The sequence below is a fragment of the Myotis daubentonii genome, chromosome 11 (assembly GCF_963259705.1).
Source record: "Myotis daubentonii chromosome 11, mMyoDau2.1, whole genome shotgun sequence".
NCBI lineage: Eukaryota > Metazoa > Chordata > Mammalia > Chiroptera > Vespertilionidae > Myotis > Myotis daubentonii.
Window position 1 is genome coordinate 4,060,609 of NC_081850.1, and position 22,382 is coordinate 4,082,990.

Genomic DNA, 22,382 nt, shown 5'->3' on the forward strand with positions numbered 1-22,382 from the left:
AATATATTCATGTATATTTTTAAAAAGTCCCAGCTAAGTCTCTGTGCTCATCTTTCAGCTGTGTGAGCTTTGTAGAGCGGGGTTGAAGTTGTAATGAACTTGTCACAGATTCACCAGTGATGTTTTATGAAAAGGCAGGGAAACCTAAGACAGGGATTTAAGGTTAGCATATGAATGTATAATTTTTTCTAAGTTTGAATAAACCTGTTTTGGCTAGGTTAGATGAGGAGGATGCATGATAATTGAGCGTCCTTAGAAGCTGTTAATTGTGAAATAAAGTGGGACAATTACAAAACAAAGAATGACAGGCTCTGCTGAAGAAAACTAAGGTTCATTCCATTTTGGGGTAATAGTAACCCATTGATACATTTGAAGGTACAATTGTTTGGCACTGGATGATTCATTTTAAATTACAGAGCTAACTTCCAACTCTTTGATGTGGATATACCCAAAACATCAGTCCTCAAACCTGGGGCCAACACTGCTATAATTAACCATGGTAAAAGCATTTTGATGGTACTTTACATGTTAGTAATAATGTCAACAGTATTGTATCTAGCATGCATTATGGTAACACTTACTGTCCCTACCTGCTAGAAAGGACAAAAGTAATTGAATACTTATGCTGTAAGCTTTATATGTACAGCTGGGGCACTAGTAAGCTTACAGCTGTTTGTATGGAAAATAATGCAATAACTAATAAACAATAATATGAGAATTTTGTGTACTCACAAATGTAAACCTTCTTGTGCCCCACCCTGTGTATACCAGATCATTTGCTCCTCACAATAGCCCCACAGAGTTTGGAACTACTAGCATCTTCCTCAACAATGTAAGACACTGAGGACCAGAGAGGCTAAATAACTAGCCAAAGGTCATACAGCCAGTAAGGGGCAGACTGGGATTTCAACCCCAGCAGGCAGATCTCAGAACCCGCATTCTTAGCTCAGAAGCACAGCAATACAAAGTTCCTGTGCCTGGAGCTCGGAAAGGCCAAAACTCATGTCAGAGTTTGAAGTAAGGAAACGTTTATTAATCGAGAAGTTGCCAATTCAGAAGATGAGAGTTTTAATCCCAAATCAATTTTAAGAAAGTACAGCGTTCAGGCTTCTTTTATGTTAAGGGAAGGGAAGGTGGGAAGGATTGTTTTTGTAAAAACTCAAGTCCCAGGCAGAATTCCGCTGATGATCAGCATGTCGAAAGCAGGAGCTGTTAGCCGGAAGGCCAGGGCAGCGATGCAGGCGAGTACAAGATGGACTCAGTGAGACTGCCATTTCCCTCTCTTACATCCTTAGAGTTGACATCAACTTGGATGTCGCAGAGGCACTTCACATTTACTTTAATTCAAGACCAAACTCATGAACTTTATCCCCCGCCACTTTGTGTTTTTTATGGTTCTGTCATCTCGTTTCATCCACTTGCTGAAGCCAAACACTTAGTAGATACTTCCCACAGAGTTTGGAACTCTCCTAACCTCAGCCAGACCTATTATCTCTTGACTAGACTGCAGCTTGTGCCTCGAAGCTTCTAGCCCTATTCACTTTTGGTGTGATCTCCAAAGATATCGAAACTATATTTCCCCCCTGCTTGCATATGTGTGTTTATATGACTTAACCCTCCTTCACTGATAATTCCTTATTTTTTTCACAGGACTGTAAGGATAGGATCTAGCCTGAGGTGACCTCTTCTCTCATTGGCTCTCTTCTTCTTCTCCTGAGTGGCAGGTCCTGCAATGGGGCCATGACTATTGGCCAGGGACCAGGAGTCAGATTTAAAAGGACTCTTAGGTGGGCTTTTTCTGGGCAGAGAATTCTCTGGGTGGGTCTAGATCCTGAGAAGGTCCACAGGGGAAGGATAATGGTCTTAGCAAGTGGAATGTCCATTGTGAAGTGGTCTAAAGATCAGTTCCCAGGGTAGGGTGGAACAGGAGTCCCTCGGGGGTGAGGACGACGGAGCCCAACGCGCTGGGGCGTTTGCATGCACGACTCCGGAGACCAGGTTCAGAGACACAGATCTAAGTTTATTGAGGAAGTACAGCCGTATATAAAGGGGTAAGCAGCCAATACAATAGGGACACGCTTGCTGTGTTATCCAATGGGCGTGAGGGTCGGTGCTAAGAGTAGGTGGCTCTTGGAGATTTGTCAGGCGGGTGTTGCCACTTCCTGATGTGCCAAGGAAGCATGTTTGCTGGAGTGTGCTCACAGCATTGCATCGGCCACAGCACCGAGATAAATCTCTTGAGCTCTGCCAACAGTAGGGGATATTGATTCAATTATTTGATCAGACCTAACATTCCAGCCTTTTTGTTTTATGGAATAGGGACGAAGGTCATATCTTCTGTAGTTACTTCCTGCTGAGGAGGGACATTGAGATCATAGGGGGTAGACTTTGATTGTAGTCGACTGGAATGTTGTATAGATTCCTCCTGGTTGGAGCGAGGGGTTGCAGCAGTATGATTTCCCCGAGAGACTGGTTAGTGAAGGCGCGAGAGTGGTCCTGAAGGAAAGATGAAAAATGGCACAGAATAGCTGAGCCAAAAATGAGGATGACAAATAGGAGTGCTAATGGTCCTATGAAGGGAAGTAGCCAGGTATGCCAGTTAATATTCTTTAGCCAGTAGTCCCATGAATTTGATTGATGATCTCTAATCTTTGTGGCCCTTTCTGTTAATTTTTGGATGGCATCCCTGACCAGGCCAGACTGATTGACATAAAAACAACATCATTCCTCTAGAAAGAGTCATAGACCTACCCTTTCTCCATAGTTAGGAGGTCCAGTTCTCTCCAGATTTTGGAGGTGACAGCTGCTAGTGATTCTGTCTGATCCTGAATTTGAACTAAATTTTTGGCACTGTCATCTAGGCTTTCTTGTAGGTCCTGAGACAGGATTTCAAAATATGATAGAGCAGTGGTTAGGGCCCCTATGCCAGTCCCGACACCTGCTGTGATTGCGAGGATTTTGAGGAGAGGGATTATCTGGACTGCTCTTTTGTGTCGGCTATGATGGGTTACTGGGATAGGTAAAGACTGATTATTGGGGCTACATCTACATTGGATGAGAGATAGATGAGAGTACAGGTTCCTGCCCAGTTGGTCGGGAGGCAGATGTATGTGTTTTCTCCACAGAGGAAGAAGAATCCCTGATCATGCAGACAAGCTGTAGGAAATAACCATTGGCTTCCGGGGAGACCTGGTAGTTAACCTGTTCGGACCAATGGCTATTGGGTAGTTCTAAATTAACTGTGGTATTGCAGGCTGATGATGGGAGATGGCCTATTGCCATATTGCCCTGTGACCTTGTAAAGCATAAAGGGGTTTGGGCGATTAGTAGGGTGTGTAGAGTGATAGGACCTGTGACCGGGATGGAGGAAGGAGCTACCTTAGCAAGAGACTGAATATAAGAATGGAAATGAAAGGAGGCTTGATGCCTAGGCTGCAGGATAATTACCTAGAAGGGTGTCTGGCTTTTCAAGAAATACAGTTCCCTTTTCCTTTTTATAAGCTAGAGTGATTTTTGCCTGATTCCGTCTCTTGGTTGGGTTAGGGATGGAGGCATACGCTGAAGAGGAGAGGGAAAGGCAGAGCCAGCAGTTCCTGGCTAAGGTTGGATTGGTCTGGTTTAGGAGGCAGTGGGTAAAGTTAAGTGTTCATTTGAGATGAGTGAAGGTGAGAAAGTTCCTTGTGGGTGTAGGAGAGGAGTGTTGGAATAGGATGAGAAGGAGAACTAAGCCACACTTCCAGGGCTGGGATTACCCCAATCGGGGGAAAGCCTATGTTTGGGATCTAGAAAGAGGGAAATCTCGTCCCATGGGATGGTGGTGTTCCAGGGATGGGTTATAATCTGGAAAGGTGGAACCAAGGGGTATGCCCCGATAGTTTAGCTGTAGTTGGGGTGGTTAGGAGTACCTGATAAGGGCCTTACCATCGGGGCTGTAAATTATTTAACAAGTGGATTTCCTTTAGGAGGACCCAGTCCCTGGCTGTAGAGGAGTAGCGGGGATGTCTCCTGTAAAAGGTCAAGGGAGGACCTGATCAGCATGTTCTGTCAGTAATTGTCTCACAAGATTTAAAATAGAGACATAGTGCCCTAGCCAGTTTGGCTCAGTGGATAGAGCTTCCCCCTGTGGACTGAAGGGTCCCGGGTTTGATTCTGGTCAAGGGTACATGCCCAGGTTGTGATCCCCAGTGGGGGGTGTGCAGGAGGCAGCCAATCAATGATTCTCTCTCATCATTGATGTTTCTCTCTTTCCCTTTTCCTTACTCTCTGAAATCAATACAAATATAATTTTAAAAAATAAAATAAAATGGCGACATAGCCCCTAGAGGGGTCCCTGTGGAAGGGAAGTTTCCTAATAAGAGGGTCTTCCATACATGAGTTTAAAGGGACTAAGGAAGGGGGTTGCCTTGATGTGCATAAGGGCTAGAGGTAGGAGAGTAGTTTAAGGTTCTTTAGTTTTGTGAGTTAATTTAGTTAATTTAGGTGAGACTGAATTAAGGAATTTTTTCTACCTTGCCTGAAGATTGGGGCCAGTAGGGGCATGTAAGTTCCACTGGATGTTTAGAGTGGAGGAGACCTGTTGAGTCATTTGAGATGTGAAAGCAGGTCCATTATCTGATTACAGTGAGGTGGGGAGGCCGAATCTGGGGATGACGAGCTGAATGGGAGCTGTGTGACCTCGGAGGACTTTCAGACGCAGTGGGCAATGCTTCTGCCCAGCCTGAGGAGGCGTCTACGAGGGTTAAGAGATACTTGGTTCTCTTAATGGGGGATAAGTGAGTGCAGTCAATCTGCCAGTCTTGTCCAGGGGTTTGGCCCCTTGCCTGATGAGTAGGGAAAGGAGGAGGTGTACCCTGTCCTGGGGGAGATACTGAGTAACAAGTAGAACAGGTTTTGGGGGTATCTTGCAGTAGGGAGCTAGGCTAGGACATGTGATGGGTGGGGGGTGGGGGGTGTTAGGATTTGTAGAAGCGGTCTGCATCCTATATATAGGGAATTGTGAGTAGCCCCAAAGATATCACGGGCCTGTCCCTGGGGAAGGATATACTTGCCCTGAAATTTTAACCATGGATCTTCCTGAGTGGCCCCAAGAGCTAATAGGGACTAAGGTTCTCTGGAGTGTATTAGGGTGTTATATGAGGTAGAGCTAAGAGTTGGGGAGACAGGGGCTTCCTCTGAGCCGCTACCTTGGCCTCCTGGTCTGCTTTGTTATCTCCCTGTGTTACAGGATCATTCCTGACTCAGTTTCTTTCACAGGGTATGACCTTTAAGAAGGCTAGAAAAGGGGAGAGAGGGTCCTAAATGCCAAGCAGGAAGACCTGTGAGGCTTGCAATGATAGAGTCAAGGACTGTGAATGAGCAGTGGAAATAAAGAAATGTCTAGGCTCCAACTTAAAGACCTTAGCCACAGGAGAGCCTGGGCGGCTGCTTTAGCTCACTCGGAGAGAAGGGGTCCCTTCAGACATCAGGGGGATCAGGTCCTGAGTCACTGGACAGACTTTTCTACAACTTTCACAAATCTTCCTACCCATTCACAAATAACCAGCTTTAGTGAAAAAGTAAACAACCAGCATTTCTTAGATTGACATTTATGAACACATTTTAAACACACTCTTACTTTCCAGAAAATATAGCTTCAACAAAGTACAAGAGGCCTTCTGTACTAAAAGTGAAGAGCAGGCGAATTTAAAACTTGTATAACAATCAATGTTTCAGTATTTTATGTTATTTAAAAATATTTAGATGTTTATCATTTAACCCAGCAATGCTCCAAAGTCTTTAAGTTACTGAAGACTGTGGATAATGATGTACAGGCACATGGGGCTGGAGAAAAGGCGGGGGAGGAAGGAGCAGGCCCTGCAGCCTGTTCTAGGACTGCAGTTCCCAGGCCTCCAGCCACTTGGATTTAAAGCTGCCACATTTTCCTTAGGGATAACAGGCTAAGGTTTGGGTGATAATGAGTTCAGCTTCTGATAGCAGCAGGACTGTTACGTAAGCATTTGCAGTTTTGCAGTAAAGAAAGTTGTTCTTTGGGAAGAGGGGTGAGAAGATACTGAAGTGAGAGCAGTTTTCAGAGCATTAAAGGGGTGAGAATGCTGGCCTTGGGATCTAAGGCCTCAGTGAGGGGTCCCTTCACTTACCATAGAGGGGCTTTGTGAGGAGACTAAAGTTGGGAACCAAAGGTGAAAGTACCCAGTGAGCCTGAGAAAGGAGAATATTTCTTGTCTAGAGGAGGGGGCAGCCATGGAGGAAATAATGCATTTACAGTCCAAGGAATGGCTCGGCTTTGTGGGGTGAGAGTGAAACCGAGGTAGGTGACTGTGGTTTGGGACAACTGGGCTTTATGAGGGGATGCACTGCAGCCCTGGCTGGGCACCGAGGTAGAACGAGAAAAGGGTGGATAAAGGGGTGTCTAGTAAGATGCAGTGTAGAGGTGAGGTGGCTACTGGCTGTGAGACTAGTCTGTCAACCCCCATAATAGAGACTGAGGAGGGAACAAGGGTTCCCGTGAATTCGTGGAGGGCAGAACAAGTGGCACCAGGTGTCAATTAAAAAGGAGATCGGCTTATGTGCCACCACAATCATTACCCGAGGCTCTGCCCTGGTGATGTAAGTCTGTGCGGCCCTGTCAGGGCCTGGGCAGCTTCTGTCTTTGGTGGCCAATCCCAGGAGGTCTGGGAGCTCCAAACCAGATCCATAGGGTGGTCTTGCTGGGCTGGCTGAGGTCTGAACTGGAGGGGACAGATTACAGCCTGAGTTCCAGTGGCTTTTCCTTCTGCACCTTGGGCAGGGCCCAGGCGGGGGTCTTGGGTTTGAGTAGGACTAAACCCAGTGTCCTTCCTTGTTGCATTTGAAGCAGGGCCTGGAGGAGGCTTAACCCCTGTCCTACCCTTGTTGGAGGACCAGCACTTCGTTTGGGGTTTGTGAGAGCAGTAGGTAGGAGCTGGAAGGCCTCCTGGGCCTCAGCCTTGGCCTGATCTCGCCTTGTTGTTGGATTTGGGTCTCCTCGTCTCCATTATTAAAGACCTTAGAGGCCAGGTTAATAAAGTCTTTTTGAGATGTTTGTTTACCGTGTCTGTTTTTTGAAGTTTATGGCATATGTCAGGGGCTGATGGGGCTATAAAGTGGGTGTTCAGAAGAAGGGTTCCCTCTGCGGAGGTGGGGTCTAAGGTGGTAAATTTCCTTAAGGCCTCCTTGAGGTGGGGGAGGAGAGCTGGGTTTCCGTCAGGGCCCTGAGTGATTTTGTTGTGTCATACCTGACCGCCTTATGGACAGACTTTTGAGTCTGGCAACGAGACAGGTGATTATATGGCATCGGAGCTGGTGCCCTGGAGAAGGAACCTTTAGTCCCATCCAGGTCAGTTGGGGACCACATCAGCGCCAACTGGTTGGCCACTGAGTCCTGTCTATGGAGGGCACAGCATGGTCCTGGGGTGAGCGAGGAGGACAGGAGGACATAGACATCGTGCCAGGTCAGGTCATAGGACTGGGTCAGGTACTCAGTAAAGGTGGTAAAGGTGGTGGGGTTGGTAGAAAAAGACCCGAGACACGTCTCAATCTGTGCGAGGTCCCACATAGAGAATCGGACGTGTACCCAGACAGTACCCTCAGTTCCTGCTGCACACGAATAGAAGTGGCTGTTGAGGAAGGCAGGGGTCAGGGAGAAGGTGGTTGCTGGTTAGGAGGGTCTAGGTTTTGGGAATCTACTGTAGGTGAGGGAGGAGGTGCACAAGGGGGTAGCGGTCGGTGGTCTGCTGGGTCAAAAGTAGATTCAGAATCAGAAGTGTTAGGGGTGATGTTTCGTGTGAAGGAGAAGGATCTGACGGGTAGAGCAGGACTGAGAGAGAGGGCTGGGACTGAAGGTGAAAAGGCCTGGACAGAGGGAATCTCTGACCATTTTCCATTGAGGTGACAGCAATTATCTAAATCGCGCAATGTGTTAAGATGGAAAGTGCAGTTTTCAGGCCACTGAGACTTATTATTTAGCTCACATTGTGGCCAAACAGTGTTAGAAAAGAAAATGAGGGCCTTGGGCCTGCCCTGCCCTGTGAGTGTGCAGAGGGAGTGCAGCGTGGCCCACGAGAGAGGAAGGGTGAGTGACGGATCACAAATCCAAAGGTGACTGCTTAGGGCAGGCATCCCCAACGCTAAACACATCACCACGAGAAACAAGGGGTGACCCCTCAGACTGGGCGTCCCCAGTCCAGAAGAACCCGGGGCTGAATGGCTGAGGAGCCTTCTGGCCTAGCGCTAGGGCTTTCGAGAAGAGAGACCTTCGAGAAGTCAGTGAGAGAGAGTGGACAGAAGACTCCAGATGAAATTGTGGAACGTCACTCACCTAGAGAAGACTGGCCGGTGTGGGATGGAGGGTCAGCGGTGTAGAAGGGGAGGTTCCGATCCGGTGTCCTCCTCGGCTGGTTCAGGAGGGCCCTTAAGGGAGGGAGGCCTGATCGAGGCTGGTGATCAAATCACCAAGTAGGATTCGGAGGCAAGTCCAAGATGAGCTGCCACTGCCTACTGCTCTCTGAGTAGCAAACTCAGGGTGAGCGAAGCCAGGATGATGGCTCCCCTTCCCTGTGGAACCCTCCCGGGTTTTGGCATCAAATGTTAGGGTCGACGAAGGAGGAAGGCACGGCCTAAGTATTGAGGGATTATGAATTTATGAGGTCATCTGGATAGCAGATGGGTTGAGCCCCAAAATGGCATCAGCACCCAGGGGCGGGGAGTCAGAGATTTTAAAGGACTCCTAGGCGGGCATTTTCTGGGCAGAGAATTCTCTGGGCAGTTCCAGATCCTGGGAATGTCCACAGGAGAAGGATAATGGTCTTAGTGAGTGGAATGTGGTCAAGTGAAGGGGATTGTCTTTTGTGAAGTGGTCAGAAGGTCAGTTCCCAGGGGATAGGGTATTGATCAAGTATTTGATCAGACCTAACACCCACCTCCATTCCCAACTAGATGAAAGGCATTTCTGTTATACAAGGAAAATTTGTACTTACTCGGGACAGGGTTGAGTACAGGTATATACAACTTTGAATATCAAATTAAGGTCTTTGAACTCAGACATTTTGGAAATAAGATAAAATTAAATGTATTTAAGCAGGGATTAAATTATATGCTTAGAATTATTTTTGAAATATTGATCTGACTGCAGCAGTTAGAATGGGAGCCTGGATTTAGGTGATGGTCTCTGATAAAACTAGGGAAGTTAGGAGGGAGAGCTGGGCTTTGTGGGAGATAGAATGAACTTTGTTTCTATAGATTGAGGTTGAGTTGCTTGTTAGATTTCCAAATGGAAGTTGTTGTGCCCAGATTTCAAGGTTCCCAGGACCCCCAGGGAGCCCGTCAGTCCGATGCAAAAGCAAAGAGTCCTTCATTTCGAACTAGTTCGGCTCCCCGACCACACTCACCGATGCAACGGTAGCCCAGTGGCCGAGAGAGAGGCCTGATGGGATTGTGGGTTTTATAGTAAGGGCAGGGGAGGGGACTGTGGGCCCCGCCGATTGGCCAGGCGCCAGTCGGGTCTTGTTACACAGGATGTGGTCAAATTGATGGCGTGCACTTCCCTTGACTATCATTGGTTAGTCCAGAGAAATCCTGGGCGTGGCCAGCAGAGGCCTGGGCCTCCGGGAAGAAGCCCCCACCGAGCACATGGCTCTGCCCAAAAATGGAGGACCCAGGGCAAGATGGAGGGCGCAGTCCTGGCCACCCCCCCCCCCCCCCCCCCCCGCGAGCTGAGTCCGGGCTCCAGGGGCCAGTCCGGTTGCCGGCGGTCCAGCAGATCGACCAGTCCCAGCCCAGACAGGAAGTCCACGTCCTCCGTCTCATCCCCGGGGGTGCCGGCGATCGCCTCCTCCTCCATCTCCTCGGGCAAGGGCACACGCCCCGCCGCCACCGCTGCTACCGCTGCCGCATGTGTCCGGTCTGGGGTGGCGGGCGGGTGGCCTGCGCCGGGCTCCCACCGTGGGCTGGGGAGTCGGTGCCTGAGGCCGCCAGCAGTGTGGTCAGACTGTGCCTCATGGGGCCCTGCGGCCGGCCCACGTAGGCACCGCGATGACTTGCCCTTTCAGAAGTGCCTTCAGTTTATGCAATGGAGGGAGAGAAATTTGGGATGGAGATAATGAAAACTAGTTAGTATGACAAAAAGAGTAATTGAGGTGGTAATATCTGGTATGTATACCACTGGCAAAAAGCTGATCCTGCTGTCCTTGCCTGTGACAAGGATTTGTTGTTAGCCATTAGTTCTGTGGGTAGGTGAAGGTGATACAACCGCATTGTAAGTAGTACGCTGTAATTGAGAATTTTCACTAGTAAGCGTGGCCTTCCTTCTAGTTAGTCTAACTTGGTGGTATAAAGTGTACTTAAATATGCTGATTACCTTAGTGGTGCTTAAAGAGATAAATTGTAGAGACATGATGTTCTAAAGCTCTTCTGTATCAGTCAGAAGAAAAGCAGTGAATATGAAGCAGAAGATTGATTTTATAAATATGTTACAGTACCACATTCTTTAAAATATATGCTTGAAACAGAAAGTAAACACAAAACTAAGCTCTTGGGGGGCACTTCGAGGAGGTGGTAGATTTCTTAAGTGTCCAGTTAACTAGCTGTGTGTGGGAGTCTGTACCCTGAACACTCACTAACTCAAGTGCTTGTGCTTTTTTCATAACTAGGAATTGTGGTGCTTGGAATAAACAGAGCTCATGCCAAAAATTCATTCAGTAAAAATCTCGTTAAAATGGTGAGTGTAAAGATTAAACTCTTTGCTTCTAAAATTAAGCTATAGTGTTGACATCAAGCTGAAAAATGTTCTCCCTTTTTCTTCTTATCCTCCCTGTTTATATTTAGCTCTCAAAAGCTGTGGATGCTTTAAAATCTGATAAGAAAGTACGGACTGTAATAGTGAGGAGTGAAGTCCCAGGGATATTCTGTGCTGGTATGTAAATAAATTTTATTATGAATTAAATTGCAGTCTAATTTTTCCTCACTAATAGCCTATAATAATGTGTTCTGTGGTTTGAATTCCATTACCCATAATTCCTCTTTGTCTTTTTTTTTACTGGTTTACAAGAAAAAAGATGCTTTGTCAGTATTAGACACTTGTGTAACATGGAGCTTGTTTGGAAGTTGAAACAATAATTTGAGTCATTTGTGTGTAGTACATGAATAATATTTCTGAAAGATCAGCTGGGAAGGAAAAATTGTATTTTTTACCCACAACAGTGTGCTGTATTTATCAGTGGCTCAGAAAATACTTTACTTGACTAGCAATAGCTGCCCCACTACAATATGTTAAGTATAGACATTTGCTTTGAAGGTTGGTGTTTGTAGTAGTGCCTACCTATGTTCACAGGATGTATTTTAAAATTGGTAGCTACAGCAGTGAAAGGTAAATGTTGTTTTCCCATTTATACTGCTTACCAAAAGATTATGTTTTTTTTTTTATTTTCCATATTTGTGAGTATTTCTAAGCCATGAAATTGAGTGAATCTGTTTCAACTAGTAAACAATGTACATGATTAAGATAAAAAATGCTGATAACATGCAGTATCATTGTAATTTACTAATAAGTAAATGAAGGGAGAAGTTGACTGAAGAATTAGTTTTTTTTCCCCATTGAAAATATAAATGGGATAATCCTTTTGAGGTAACCAAACTTTTGAAAGAATGACAACATACACTATTTTATTCATTAATCGAGTATTGAACATTTAGTGTATACCAAGAATGATGCTGAAAAGATGGGGAAATACTTCTAGATAGAATCTTTTTAGAGGTGTCTTAGTTGTGAAACTGATATTCTTCAGTTTCGTAAGGGTCCTTAGTTTTCCGAGCTTCACACTCTGTGGCTTCCACATGAAAATTATTGCAGAATTTTACGGTATGTAAGACTATTCCATGTAAATGGGTTATATTTTGGCTGTTGATGTAATGTAGCATACCTACAAGGGTTAGTTTTAACTCCTTTGGCAATCAAAGACAGTGAAGTTATACTCCTCAGCTGCTTGGGTGGTGAAGTTCTGCAGTGCAGATTTCTGCTTTTACATCTGTCAAACACAAGTAACACCATCTGCCTGGTAGGTTGTTCAAGGCTTCAATGCCACAGTGTACCTACGGAGAGTCAATAGTAAGTCACTGATGGCTCTTCATAGTTTCTATAAGGGCTTCACATGTATTTCTATTTTATTCCTTAAAGAATATGGAAAATGTATACCAAGGCAATAGCATTCTTGTATCTGTGACTTTAGGACTAGTGAATATTCCTCCAGGGGACTGAGTCAAGTGCCATGACAGATGGCTGTGAGGTCACTGTTCTCAGGTCCTGTGAGGGCTGCTGAGGGCCTTATTGGGAGGACTTTGGTCAGTTTGGGGGCCTTTAAAGAAGGCCCTATTATGTAAATCCATGAGGAGTGACATGATACTGTGAAGGTAGAACAACACTTCAGAAATAGTGTTAATGACCATAGTAACATTACTGTTGTCACCCGAGAGCTGCCCAAGTCAGAGGTTCTCCCCTCCTCGGCTTGTGGGAAAGAATTCAGACAAGTGATAGAAAGCAGTGTTGAAGCAAAGCAAGTGAATTTAAGGAAACAAAGCAAGCAAATTTATTAAGAATACACTTGGCATAAAGCACAAATGGGCAACTGAGCTAGTCTGAGCGTCCCGCCTGGTGTGGGTTCAAGAGTTTTATACTTCCCCCTATAGGTTTCAAGGTTCACCTGTCAGACTAGATTTCAAGGTCCCCCTTTTACGTTGCTGTGACTTTTCACGGAATTTATTAGATCATCTGGCAATTTTATCTCGTCAAGTCCCAAGACTGCTGACTTTGTTCAGTGGGTGAGATAAACTCCTCTTCCCCCTTCCCTCCTCCTGCCCTAGCAGCTGTTTATCCTGCCTAACATCGCTCTCTCAAGTGATACCATCCAGATGCTTTTGGGGTTTTTGTTATTTGTCCCCCAGACTTCACCTGTCTTTGGGTTTAGCTGGAACAAGTGGCATTAATTGGCTGTTTGTTCTCTGTTTTCCCAGGCCAGGGGGGCTTGCGCTATGTGTTCTCTAGTGAGGGAGGGTGTAAACCATTTGCTCTCAAGTGTCCTTGGTGGGGGAGGATGAGGTCTTGGGATTCACAGGCTGGCTGCAAGCTGCCCACACTGTTCGGCCTTGTTTAATTGTCTTGTCTCAGTTTCCCCATTCCACTTTCCCCATTTCACTTCCTAGCTTCTTACTATCTTGCCACACTGTCTTTTTGTTAGTAATAGGTTTTGTGATTAAAACACTGTAGTTATTGGTAGAATTCTTTTAATCTTACCTATTTATTTGCTGCCCATATGCTTTGCATGGCTATATTATGTATATTCTTTGAAATAGGCTTTAATTCTTTAATACATTTTACAGATGTCTTTTATAGGTTGCCTTTTTGGGGACATATTAATAATATACCACATCTTTTTACTAGATTAACAAGTTAGCTTTGAATATGTTTTTCAAGTATTAATCAGATACACTTTCTTTGCTGTATATGCTTTTAAACTTTGTCATGATTAAGATATCTATATTTTAACTCATAAGAACTGTTACTGTATTTTATAAAAAAAAATCAGTGTTTGAATTATAGGAAAATTGGGGCAAATCATTTATTAATTCAATGTGTATAATAGAACCATTTTTTCAAATTTCTTTGGAAGATTTTCTTTGCTTACATATATTTGAAACAGTTTAGTAGGTCTGTCTTTATTAATATGTACAGATTAAGTGTAAGTCCAGATAAATTTAAACTTATAGTCTCTGTTAATTTAAAATATTAATTTTAATTAGGCTTCATTTATTAGTTATTGTTGAAGAATACAGTCTTTTGGGTGTGTTTTGCAGTGTCTCTGAATTGTCTCAGACCACCCTCCTAGTCACTGATAGTGTCTCTGGTTCTTGACTTTGGTTCATTGTTTCTGTATCGTTTTTCTAAGATATTAGAAAAACATAATTAAGCCCTATTAAACTGATCCCTATATGCATTGGAGGTTGGAGAGAGTGATTTCTGACTTCCCATTTAAATCTATTATTTAGAATCAATAACCATATTTCACTTACATTTTTAAAATTAAATTTTAGTTTAAAAAATATAATAGGTCAAAATGTGTTAGATTTGTACAGAATGTATGAAAAAGTATATAAAGAGAGAAATACCCCTGTCATCACACTGCCTCTACTCCATTATTCCTCTAATAAAAATAACAATTTTTATCATATTCTTTATTCTTCTTGTATTTCATTATACAGATGTATACACATACCAGTACACATGAATATACAAATATGTATGTTGAGGAACTGTTTGCTGTGATAATGTGAAGCCTGCATGCAGTTTGGAGAATGCATGTTGTAAGAGCTGTGCATGAGGTGTTATGCCCACGGTGCCTCTGGTGCTGGAACTGTCTGCAAGTGAGACTCTGGTTGGAGTGATAGCTTCTGTTCTCTGTCTGTAAAAATAATTGTTACATGAAATTATGTTAAGTAAATGTACATACAAAGTAAATAATTTTGAAAAAAATCACCAAGTGTATTAGTATACTTTTTGGTTTTGGTAACTGAAGTTGTGACATTAACTGGGCTTCTGAATTATTTGTTACAAACATTTGAGAAGAAAACATCTTATATAATAAAGAGCTAATATGCTAATGTTCATGATGCCCTCATGCAGTAACGACCGATCAGCAGGAGGCTGCGTGCGTGGCAGGTGCGGGTGGGCAGGGGTTTGTGCGTGGCGAGGCACACATGGGTGGGTGGGGACGTGATGCTGTGTCCCTGCCCGGCGCCAGCCGGAGACGTGATGGGGGTGGGGCCAGCCGGGTCTGGGTCTCGCCCAGCGGGGGTAGGGCCGGCTGGGTCTGGGTATCTTCCCTTTTAATGTGCACGAATTTTGTGCACCGGGCCACTAGTTTTTAGAATAAAACAATCTCATTGGGTAAGTCACATGCTATCTTTTTAAAGAGTCCATGTAAGGTCAAGGACCTGATGAAAGGGGTGGTTTAGCTGGAGCTACTTCCCCTGACTTGTAGGGCAGGGCTTGCTTTACTGTTCTGGTGATTTACTGCTTTAGAATATGTTTTCCTTTTAAGCTCTAAAATCTCATGCACTTAAGCATCATAATGGTCCTATGTCAGTGATGGCGAACCTTTTGAGCTCAGCATGTCAGCATTTTGAAAAACCCTAACTTAACTCTGGTGCCATGTCACATATAGAAATTTTTTGATATTTGCAACCATAGTAAAACAAAGATTTATATTTTTGATATTTTATATATTTAAATGCCATTTAACAAAGAAAAATCAACCAAAAACATGAGTTAGCGTGTCACCTCTGACATGCGTGTGTCATAGGTTCGCCATCACTGTCCTATGTTGATTGAGAAAATGCATAATGTCAAAATACCACTCTGGTTATAATAATGTATTTGAATGAATTTTCTGTTATAAACTACAATGATATCTAGATACAGAAAAAAAGTATATCATAGTAATCATGACTGTATACAATGTTTCCTGTACGTGTATGTTTTCAGATACCATGCCATACCCTAAGCATGACTCCAGGTTGGAAATCACTCTTGTATACTTTTTTTTGCCTGTACTTTTTTTTTCTTTTAAGATTTTTTTATTGATTTTTAGAGAGAGAGGAAGGGAGAGGGAGAGAGAAACATCCATGTCAGAAGGGGGTTGCCTCCTGCATGCCCCCTTCTGGGGATCAAGCCTGCAACCAGGGCCTGTGCCCTGACCTGGAATCAAGCCGCAATCCTGTAGTGTCTGGAGGACCCCCAGCCCACAGGGACCAGGGCTGCCTGCACTTCTTGCAGAATACTGAGCATGTCATTTTGATAATCAAAGCTCAGTGTGAAGCACTGGCTACATAGTTTACATGAGATTGTCTTGAGTGTGTGCCCTGTCCAATTTTTATCTTGTTTCTTTTTATTTTATTGATTTCAGAGAGGAAGTTAGAAAGAGAGATAGAAACATCAATGATGAGAGAGAATCATTGATTGGCTGCCTCTTGCATGCCCCCTACTGGGGATCAAGCCCCCAACCCAGGCATGTGCCCTTCACCAGAATCGAACCCAGAACCCTTCAGTCCACAGGCCAACGCTCTATCCACTGAGCCAAACCAGCTAGGGCTATCGTGTTTCTTATACAAACACACACACACACACACACACACACACACACACACACACACACTCACTCACTCACTCAAAGAAAATATGAAATAATTCTGCTATTTCAAAATGATTTTGTAGTAACATTTTTAATGTATTATCTATAATGAAATTATGAAAAAGTCCTTTTAGTGCGATTACTGTATTGGTTGTAAACATGTAACCCTAGTCATCTATTTTTGCTCTTTTAGTGTTCTAAAAGTAAGTAGAAAGTACATGTGGATTGTTTTTACCATAAACTTTTTGAAGTGAAATTTTATGAGAAGTTACTGAGTCTAAGAATTTTTCCCTTTGTAATCTCTAAAATAGAGTATAAACAATTCTTGGTAATTGATTCTTGTATATAGAACTCTCACTTGAGTGTTTCGTTGAACTACACTGGCGTTTTTTTTTTTTTTTTTTTTTAAAGTAAAGGTAGTTTTGCTTCTGCTTTTGAATTCTAGTAAATTGTGTTCTGACAAAATTTCTCACTAAAATTGTCAGCGTGCTTGATTGTTATGTGTATTGTTCAAATGGATACAGATGTCATGATGTGATTAGAAGTATGGGTGCTTCTGACTAATAAAGTTATCCAAAGTTGTTTCAGCATCTTAGTTTGTTATATTTATGTATTTGAATGTTAATACCAGCGATTTCCAAACCTCTGAGCTGTGATTGGTGGGCAGTGCATGGGCCACAGGCGTCAGGACCAAACCCTGGACCCCTGAGCTCCTGGCATGGCTCCAGGAGCCTCCTCCAAACCGGTGCGGTCTCCCAGCAGGCAGTGTGCCACAGAGCCAGCATAGGTGCTGTGTTAGAGGGCACCTCATGTAAGGACTCCCAGCAGGCAGTGTGCCACAGAGCCAGCATAGGTGCTGTGTTAGAGGGCACCTCATGTAAGGACTCCCAGCAGGCAGTGTGCCACAGAGCCAGCATAGGTGCTGTGTTAGAGGGCACCTCATGTAAGGACTCCCAGCAGGCAGTGTGCCACAGAGCCAGCATAGGTGCTGTGTTAGAGGGCACCTCATGTAAGGACTCCCAGCAGGCTGTGTGCCACAGAGCCAGCATAGGTGCTGTGTTAGAGGGCACCTCATGTAAGGTCTCCCAGCAGTCAGTGTGCCACAGAGCCAGCATAGGTGCTGTGTTAGAGGGCACCTCATGTAAGGACTCCCAGCAGGCAGTGTGCCACAGAGCCAGCATAGGTGCTGTGTTAGAGGGCACCTCATGTAAGGACTCCCAGCAGGCAGTGTGCCACAGAGCCAGCATAGGTGCTGTGTTAGAGGGCACCTCATGTAAGGACTCCCAGCAGGCAGTGTGCCACAGAGCCAGCATAGGTGCTGTGTTAGAGGGCACCTCATGTAAGGACTTGGTGGGTTCCAGGGTGCATTCCTGGGGCTCCTCCAGGACTCATTCAGAGTCCCTGTCTCTCCCCTCTGCATTGCTTGCCTCCTCTTCCATCTGCTCCTCTCTCCCATAGAGCACTACATTTAACTACTTTTATTAACCAACTAGAGGCCCCGTGCATGAAATTCATGCACGGGTAGGGTCCCTAAGCCTGGCCAGCGATCAGGGCCAATCGGGGCCTTCTGGCTGCCGGCTGGGGCCTTCCTTTGTTCCACGCTGCCCCCTGGTGGTCAGTGCATGTCATAGTGAGCAATCGAACTCCCGGTCTCCTGGGCAAACTCCCAAGGGGACAATTTGCATATTAGCTATATCTATCTATCTATCTATCTATCTATCTATCTATCTATCTATCTATCTATCTATCAATCATCTATCCGTCCATCCATCCATCCTGTTAAAATTTGGAGAAAGGAGTATGCATACAAATGGAGGAAATAAAGTACTTCGAGTACAATTGAGGACTACTGCAGAAGTGTTTGTAACAGGCAATTTTGGAAAAACAACAAAACTCAAATACATCCTCTGTCTCATCCCGCCCCTGTCGTTTGAGCAGGTAGATCGCTCCACAGTGACCAGGTCCAGTGTATCTGAGACCCCAAAATCAGTCCTAGCTCCCTGGAAAGGAAGCCAACCCAACTTTTTGAAGTTTGTGGGGGAAGGGTATGTAGTTAATGGGCATCTCTTTTTTCAGCTGTGACTGGTGCAGAGCAAGGGGCTGCATCCTACTGATTGGAGCATGTGGGAAATATCCTGAATATCCTGCTTCTGAATGTATAAAAAGTAAATGTCTTGTTACCAAAGTGGAGAAATTTATGAAATGGTTAATGACAGAGAAGCTACTCCCAGACATGCCTCCCTCGGACTGACGACAGGCAGGGTGGCCTCCTACTCACCAAATCCGCCTCAGACTCTGGTAGGACCAGAGATGGGGGTGTGAGAGCTCTTGCTCTTGAGACTTTCAGCTCCAGAGGGTGTCTGTTTAGAGGAGTACTGGTAACAGATTTTGTTCTTTCCCAGCCTTCTACAGACAGACCATATTCCCAAGCAAAATGATCATTCTTCAAAAGATGCCCAGCCTTCACGTCGGCCTCTGGACTGGAAGTGGGTCTTCTCCAGATTCCCAAGGAGAAGCAGCCTAGGGCGGGTCTGCTGCTCCTAATAAAGCAACTCAGCCTTTCTCCACTGCACCTCTCTGAGCTGGGCTCTGGGCGCCGCAAAGGGAGAGGTTCCCCGAACCTGCTTCCTGCACACCTAGGCTAGGATACATCTTGTAGGAGGCGGCTTCAGAGCCCGGTAGGCGGTGGCCAGGTCCTCCAGCGCCTCACCTCCTGGGCTGCAGTCCAACGTCTCCCAGCGCCCCAGCCTCAGATGCGCCCCACAGTTGCCCGTACCACCGGTCGCCTCAGCGCAGACCCCAGCAGCCCAGGGTACAGCCCATCCAAGCCGGCCACCCGGCAGCCATGCCCACCGCTGCTGGTAGCTCTCCGCTGCTGCCGCTCCGGGCGCAGGATGCTATGGGCACCGCCATCTTTGTTGTGAAGTGACAGCTAATTTGCATATTACCCTTTTATTAGATTAGACTAGAGGCCCTGTGCACAAAAATTTGTGGACTCGGGGGGGCGGAGGGGGGTCCCTCAGCCCGGCCTGTGCCCTTTCGCAGTCTGGGACCCTTCGGGAGATAACGACCTGCTGGCTTAGGCCTGCTCCTGGGTGGCAGAGGGCAGGCTCAATCCCTAGGTGCAGCCCCTGGTCGGGCTCAGAGCAGGGCCGATTGGGGTGTTGGGGCACCGCCCCCTGTCATACACAGAGCAGGGTGATCGGGAGGTTGTGATTCCACCCTCAGTCATGCTCAGGGTAGGGCCGATTGGGGGGTTGGGGCACCATCCCCTGTCACACTCAAGGCAGGGTCAATGGGGAGGTTGCGGCGCCACCCCCTGTCATGCACAGAGCAGGGCCCATCAGGGGGTTGGGGCATTTCCCCCTGTCACTCATAGAGCAGGGCCCATCAGGGGGGTTGGGGCTCCATACCCTGTCACGCACAGAGCAGGGCCAATCAGGGGGTTGGGGCGCAGCCCCCTGTCACGCACAGAGCAGGGCCCATCAGGGGGTTGGGGCGCCGCCCTCTATCACCCACAGAGCAGGGCCGATCAAGGGGTTGGGGTGCTGCCACTCTCACACTCAGGGCAGGGCCGATGGGGAGGTTATGGCTCTACCCCGTCACACACAGAGCAGGGCCTGTGGGGGGGGGGGGTTGGGGTGCCGCACCCTGTCACACACAGAGCGGGGCCGATCAGCGGGTTGGGGCGCCGCACCCTGTCACACACAGAGCCGCAGGGCGATCAGGGGATTTGGGCGCTGCCCCCTGTCACGCTGATCCCAGTGCCGGGAGGCCTCGCGGCTCCGCTGATCCCGGTGCTGGGAGGCATATTACCCTTTTACTATATAGGGTAGAGGCCTGGTGCATGGGTGGGTGCTGGCTGGTTTGCCCTGAAGGGTGTCCTGGATCAGGGTGGGGGTCCCCACTGGGGTGCCTGGCCAGCCTGGGTGAGGGGATGATGGCTGTTTGAAGCTGGTCACACATCCTTCAGGGTGGGGGTCCCCACTGGGGTGCCTGGCCAGCCTGGGTGAGGGGATGATGGCTGTTTGCAGCTGGTCACACACCCTTCAGGGTGCGGGTCCCCACTGGGGTGCCTGGCCAGTCTGGGTGAGGAGCTGAGGGCTGTTTTCAGGCTGGTGGGTGACTGAAGCTCCCAACCGCTCCTTTTTTTCTTTTTTCTTTTTTTTATTCTGGGCCAGCTTGAGCTTTGAGGCTTGGCTCCAGCTCTTAGGCCTCCGCTGCTGAAAGTAGGTTTCTGGCCTTTGCTTACAATGTTGGGATCCTGCTGGCTGAAGCCCGGCAGGTTTCTGGGGTTTTGTTTAGCTTCTATGTTTGTTACATAGTTGCTTGCAGCTCAGAGGCTTGCAGCGGCAGGCGGGGAACGTTGGAGTCCTCGGTCACTGAAGCAAGCAAGCCTCATGTTAGTTTCAAGCTGCCTGGCTGCCGGCCGCCATCTTGGCTGACAGTTGATTTGCATATCTCCCTGATTAGCCAGTGGGAAGGGTAGCGGTCGTACGCCAATTACCATGTTTCTCTTTTATTAGATAGGATGTGTATTACCCCAGTATACACTGAGCAACATTGTATATTCTCAATTTAAAATCATATTCTCAATGTTAAGTGATAGTGAGTTGAACCATTATGTCTTTTAGCAAATACATCCTACCTTAGATATTTTTTGGCTTTAATAACAATTTTCTTTCATGCTGAATTTTAATTCTTCATGGAAAAATTAGAAGACCTATATTAGGTATCCACAAACGTTTAACAGTTCAGGTACTCAACTGAACTTATTAAGCAATATGATGTTACAGAGATTAAAGTCCTCACTTTGTGCAGATTGAATCTCATCACCTCTCCCCCCCAGAAATCACCATTTGAATTTGGTATTTATCAATCCATGTATGTTTTATATGCCTAAATAGCATCCTGTGTAAAATGGTTATTATCCTGTGTATCTTTTCTATATATAATTATACTAGTAAGTGTAATTATAGATTCTTCAACATTTATAGATCTACCTATATTTGTACTCTAATTCCTTCATTTACACTAGAATTCTTCATTCCATTATATATTTTTTTCTGTCTTATTAATAATCCTTTTGATCAATCTTTAGGTTATTTCCAATTTTTTGCTCTTTTACATATGTTGTATTAATTGTTATTTTCTCATTTCCTTGGGCATGTGTTTGAGAGATTTTCTAGGGTGTGTGAATATCTTTCTATATAATAAAAGGCTAATATGCAAATTGTCCCCTTGGAGTTCAACCGACCAGGAGTTTGACCACTGGCTATGATGTGTGCTGACAACCAGGGGGCGGTATGGAATGAAGGAAGGCCCCAGCCAGCAGCCAGGGGAAGGAAGGCCCCGATTGGCCCTGATTGCCAGCCAGGCCTAGGGACCCTACCTGTGCACGAATTTTGTGCACCGGGCCTCTACTCTGTGTGTGTGTGTGTGTGTGTGTGTGTGTGTGTGTGTGTGTGTGGTGTATGTGTACTGCAGTTCTCACTGTCATAGAAAGTATGTGGGCTCAGAATATCAAGTACCAAGCTGCTTGGTACTTGATATTATATCTAGTCATGATTCATTTATAATGGGCCAATAAGTGACTAAGTAGCTGAGTGTATGCCCTCTGTGCTCTAATTTTATGTTTTCTATTTGTCTATCTACTTAAATGGGGACCTACCCATCTCAAATAGTTTAATTTTATTAAAAAGAATGTCTTTGTTGAGTCACAGCGTATATGGTTTCTTAAAGAATTCTTTATGTTTATTTTTCTCTGTTTCAGAGTGATAAATTCATAATTATGATATTGTCAGTTTGTTCATAAGTGAAAGCCAATGATTCTCAGACGTGATCTGTAGTCACCAAGACAGACTTCCAGGAAGTGATTTTCTCTGTAGAAAGGCATACTGTGCCCTTTTCACTGGGTTGACATTTGCACTGATGAGGCAAAAACAATAGTGGGTAAAACTGCCAACATCTTTGCAAAAACCAAGGAGTGGCATCAATCTGTAGTTATTTGTGTTAACATTAATGGGTTTATTTGTATTATTAAATAAATAAATATTTTAAAAATTTGTAATTTTAGTTTCTAATAAACTATTGGTACATATAACCTAAACAAAATCTTTTCCTCTAAGAGGTTTAGGGGACCTAATATCACAGATTTTGAGAACCATTATTAAGTACACAGTAGATATA

At 45.5% G+C, this 22,382-nt stretch overlaps 1 protein-coding gene across 6 annotated transcripts in view; it reads left to right on the forward strand.

Annotated features, from left to right (window-relative positions):
* The window catches only part of AUH (AU RNA binding methylglutaconyl-CoA hydratase), a 181,138-nt gene that overhangs the window by 12,286 nt on the left and 146,470 nt on the right, over positions 1–22,382 (forward strand). For 5 of the 6 annotated variants that reach the window (XR_009447564.1, XM_059656337.1, XM_059656335.1 and 2 more), the window contains exons 2-3: positions 10,665–10,732; positions 10,840–10,927. The exons of the other annotated variant lie outside the window; for it this stretch is intronic. Coding sequence is in view for 4 of the 5 variants with exons in the window: in XM_059656337.1 (XP_059512320.1) it covers positions 10,665–10,732; positions 10,840–10,927 (156 nt within the window). In the remaining variant the exon portion in view is untranslated. The remainder of the gene's footprint in view (positions 1–10,664; positions 10,733–10,839; positions 10,928–22,382) is intronic. 6 annotated transcript variants of the gene reach the window in all.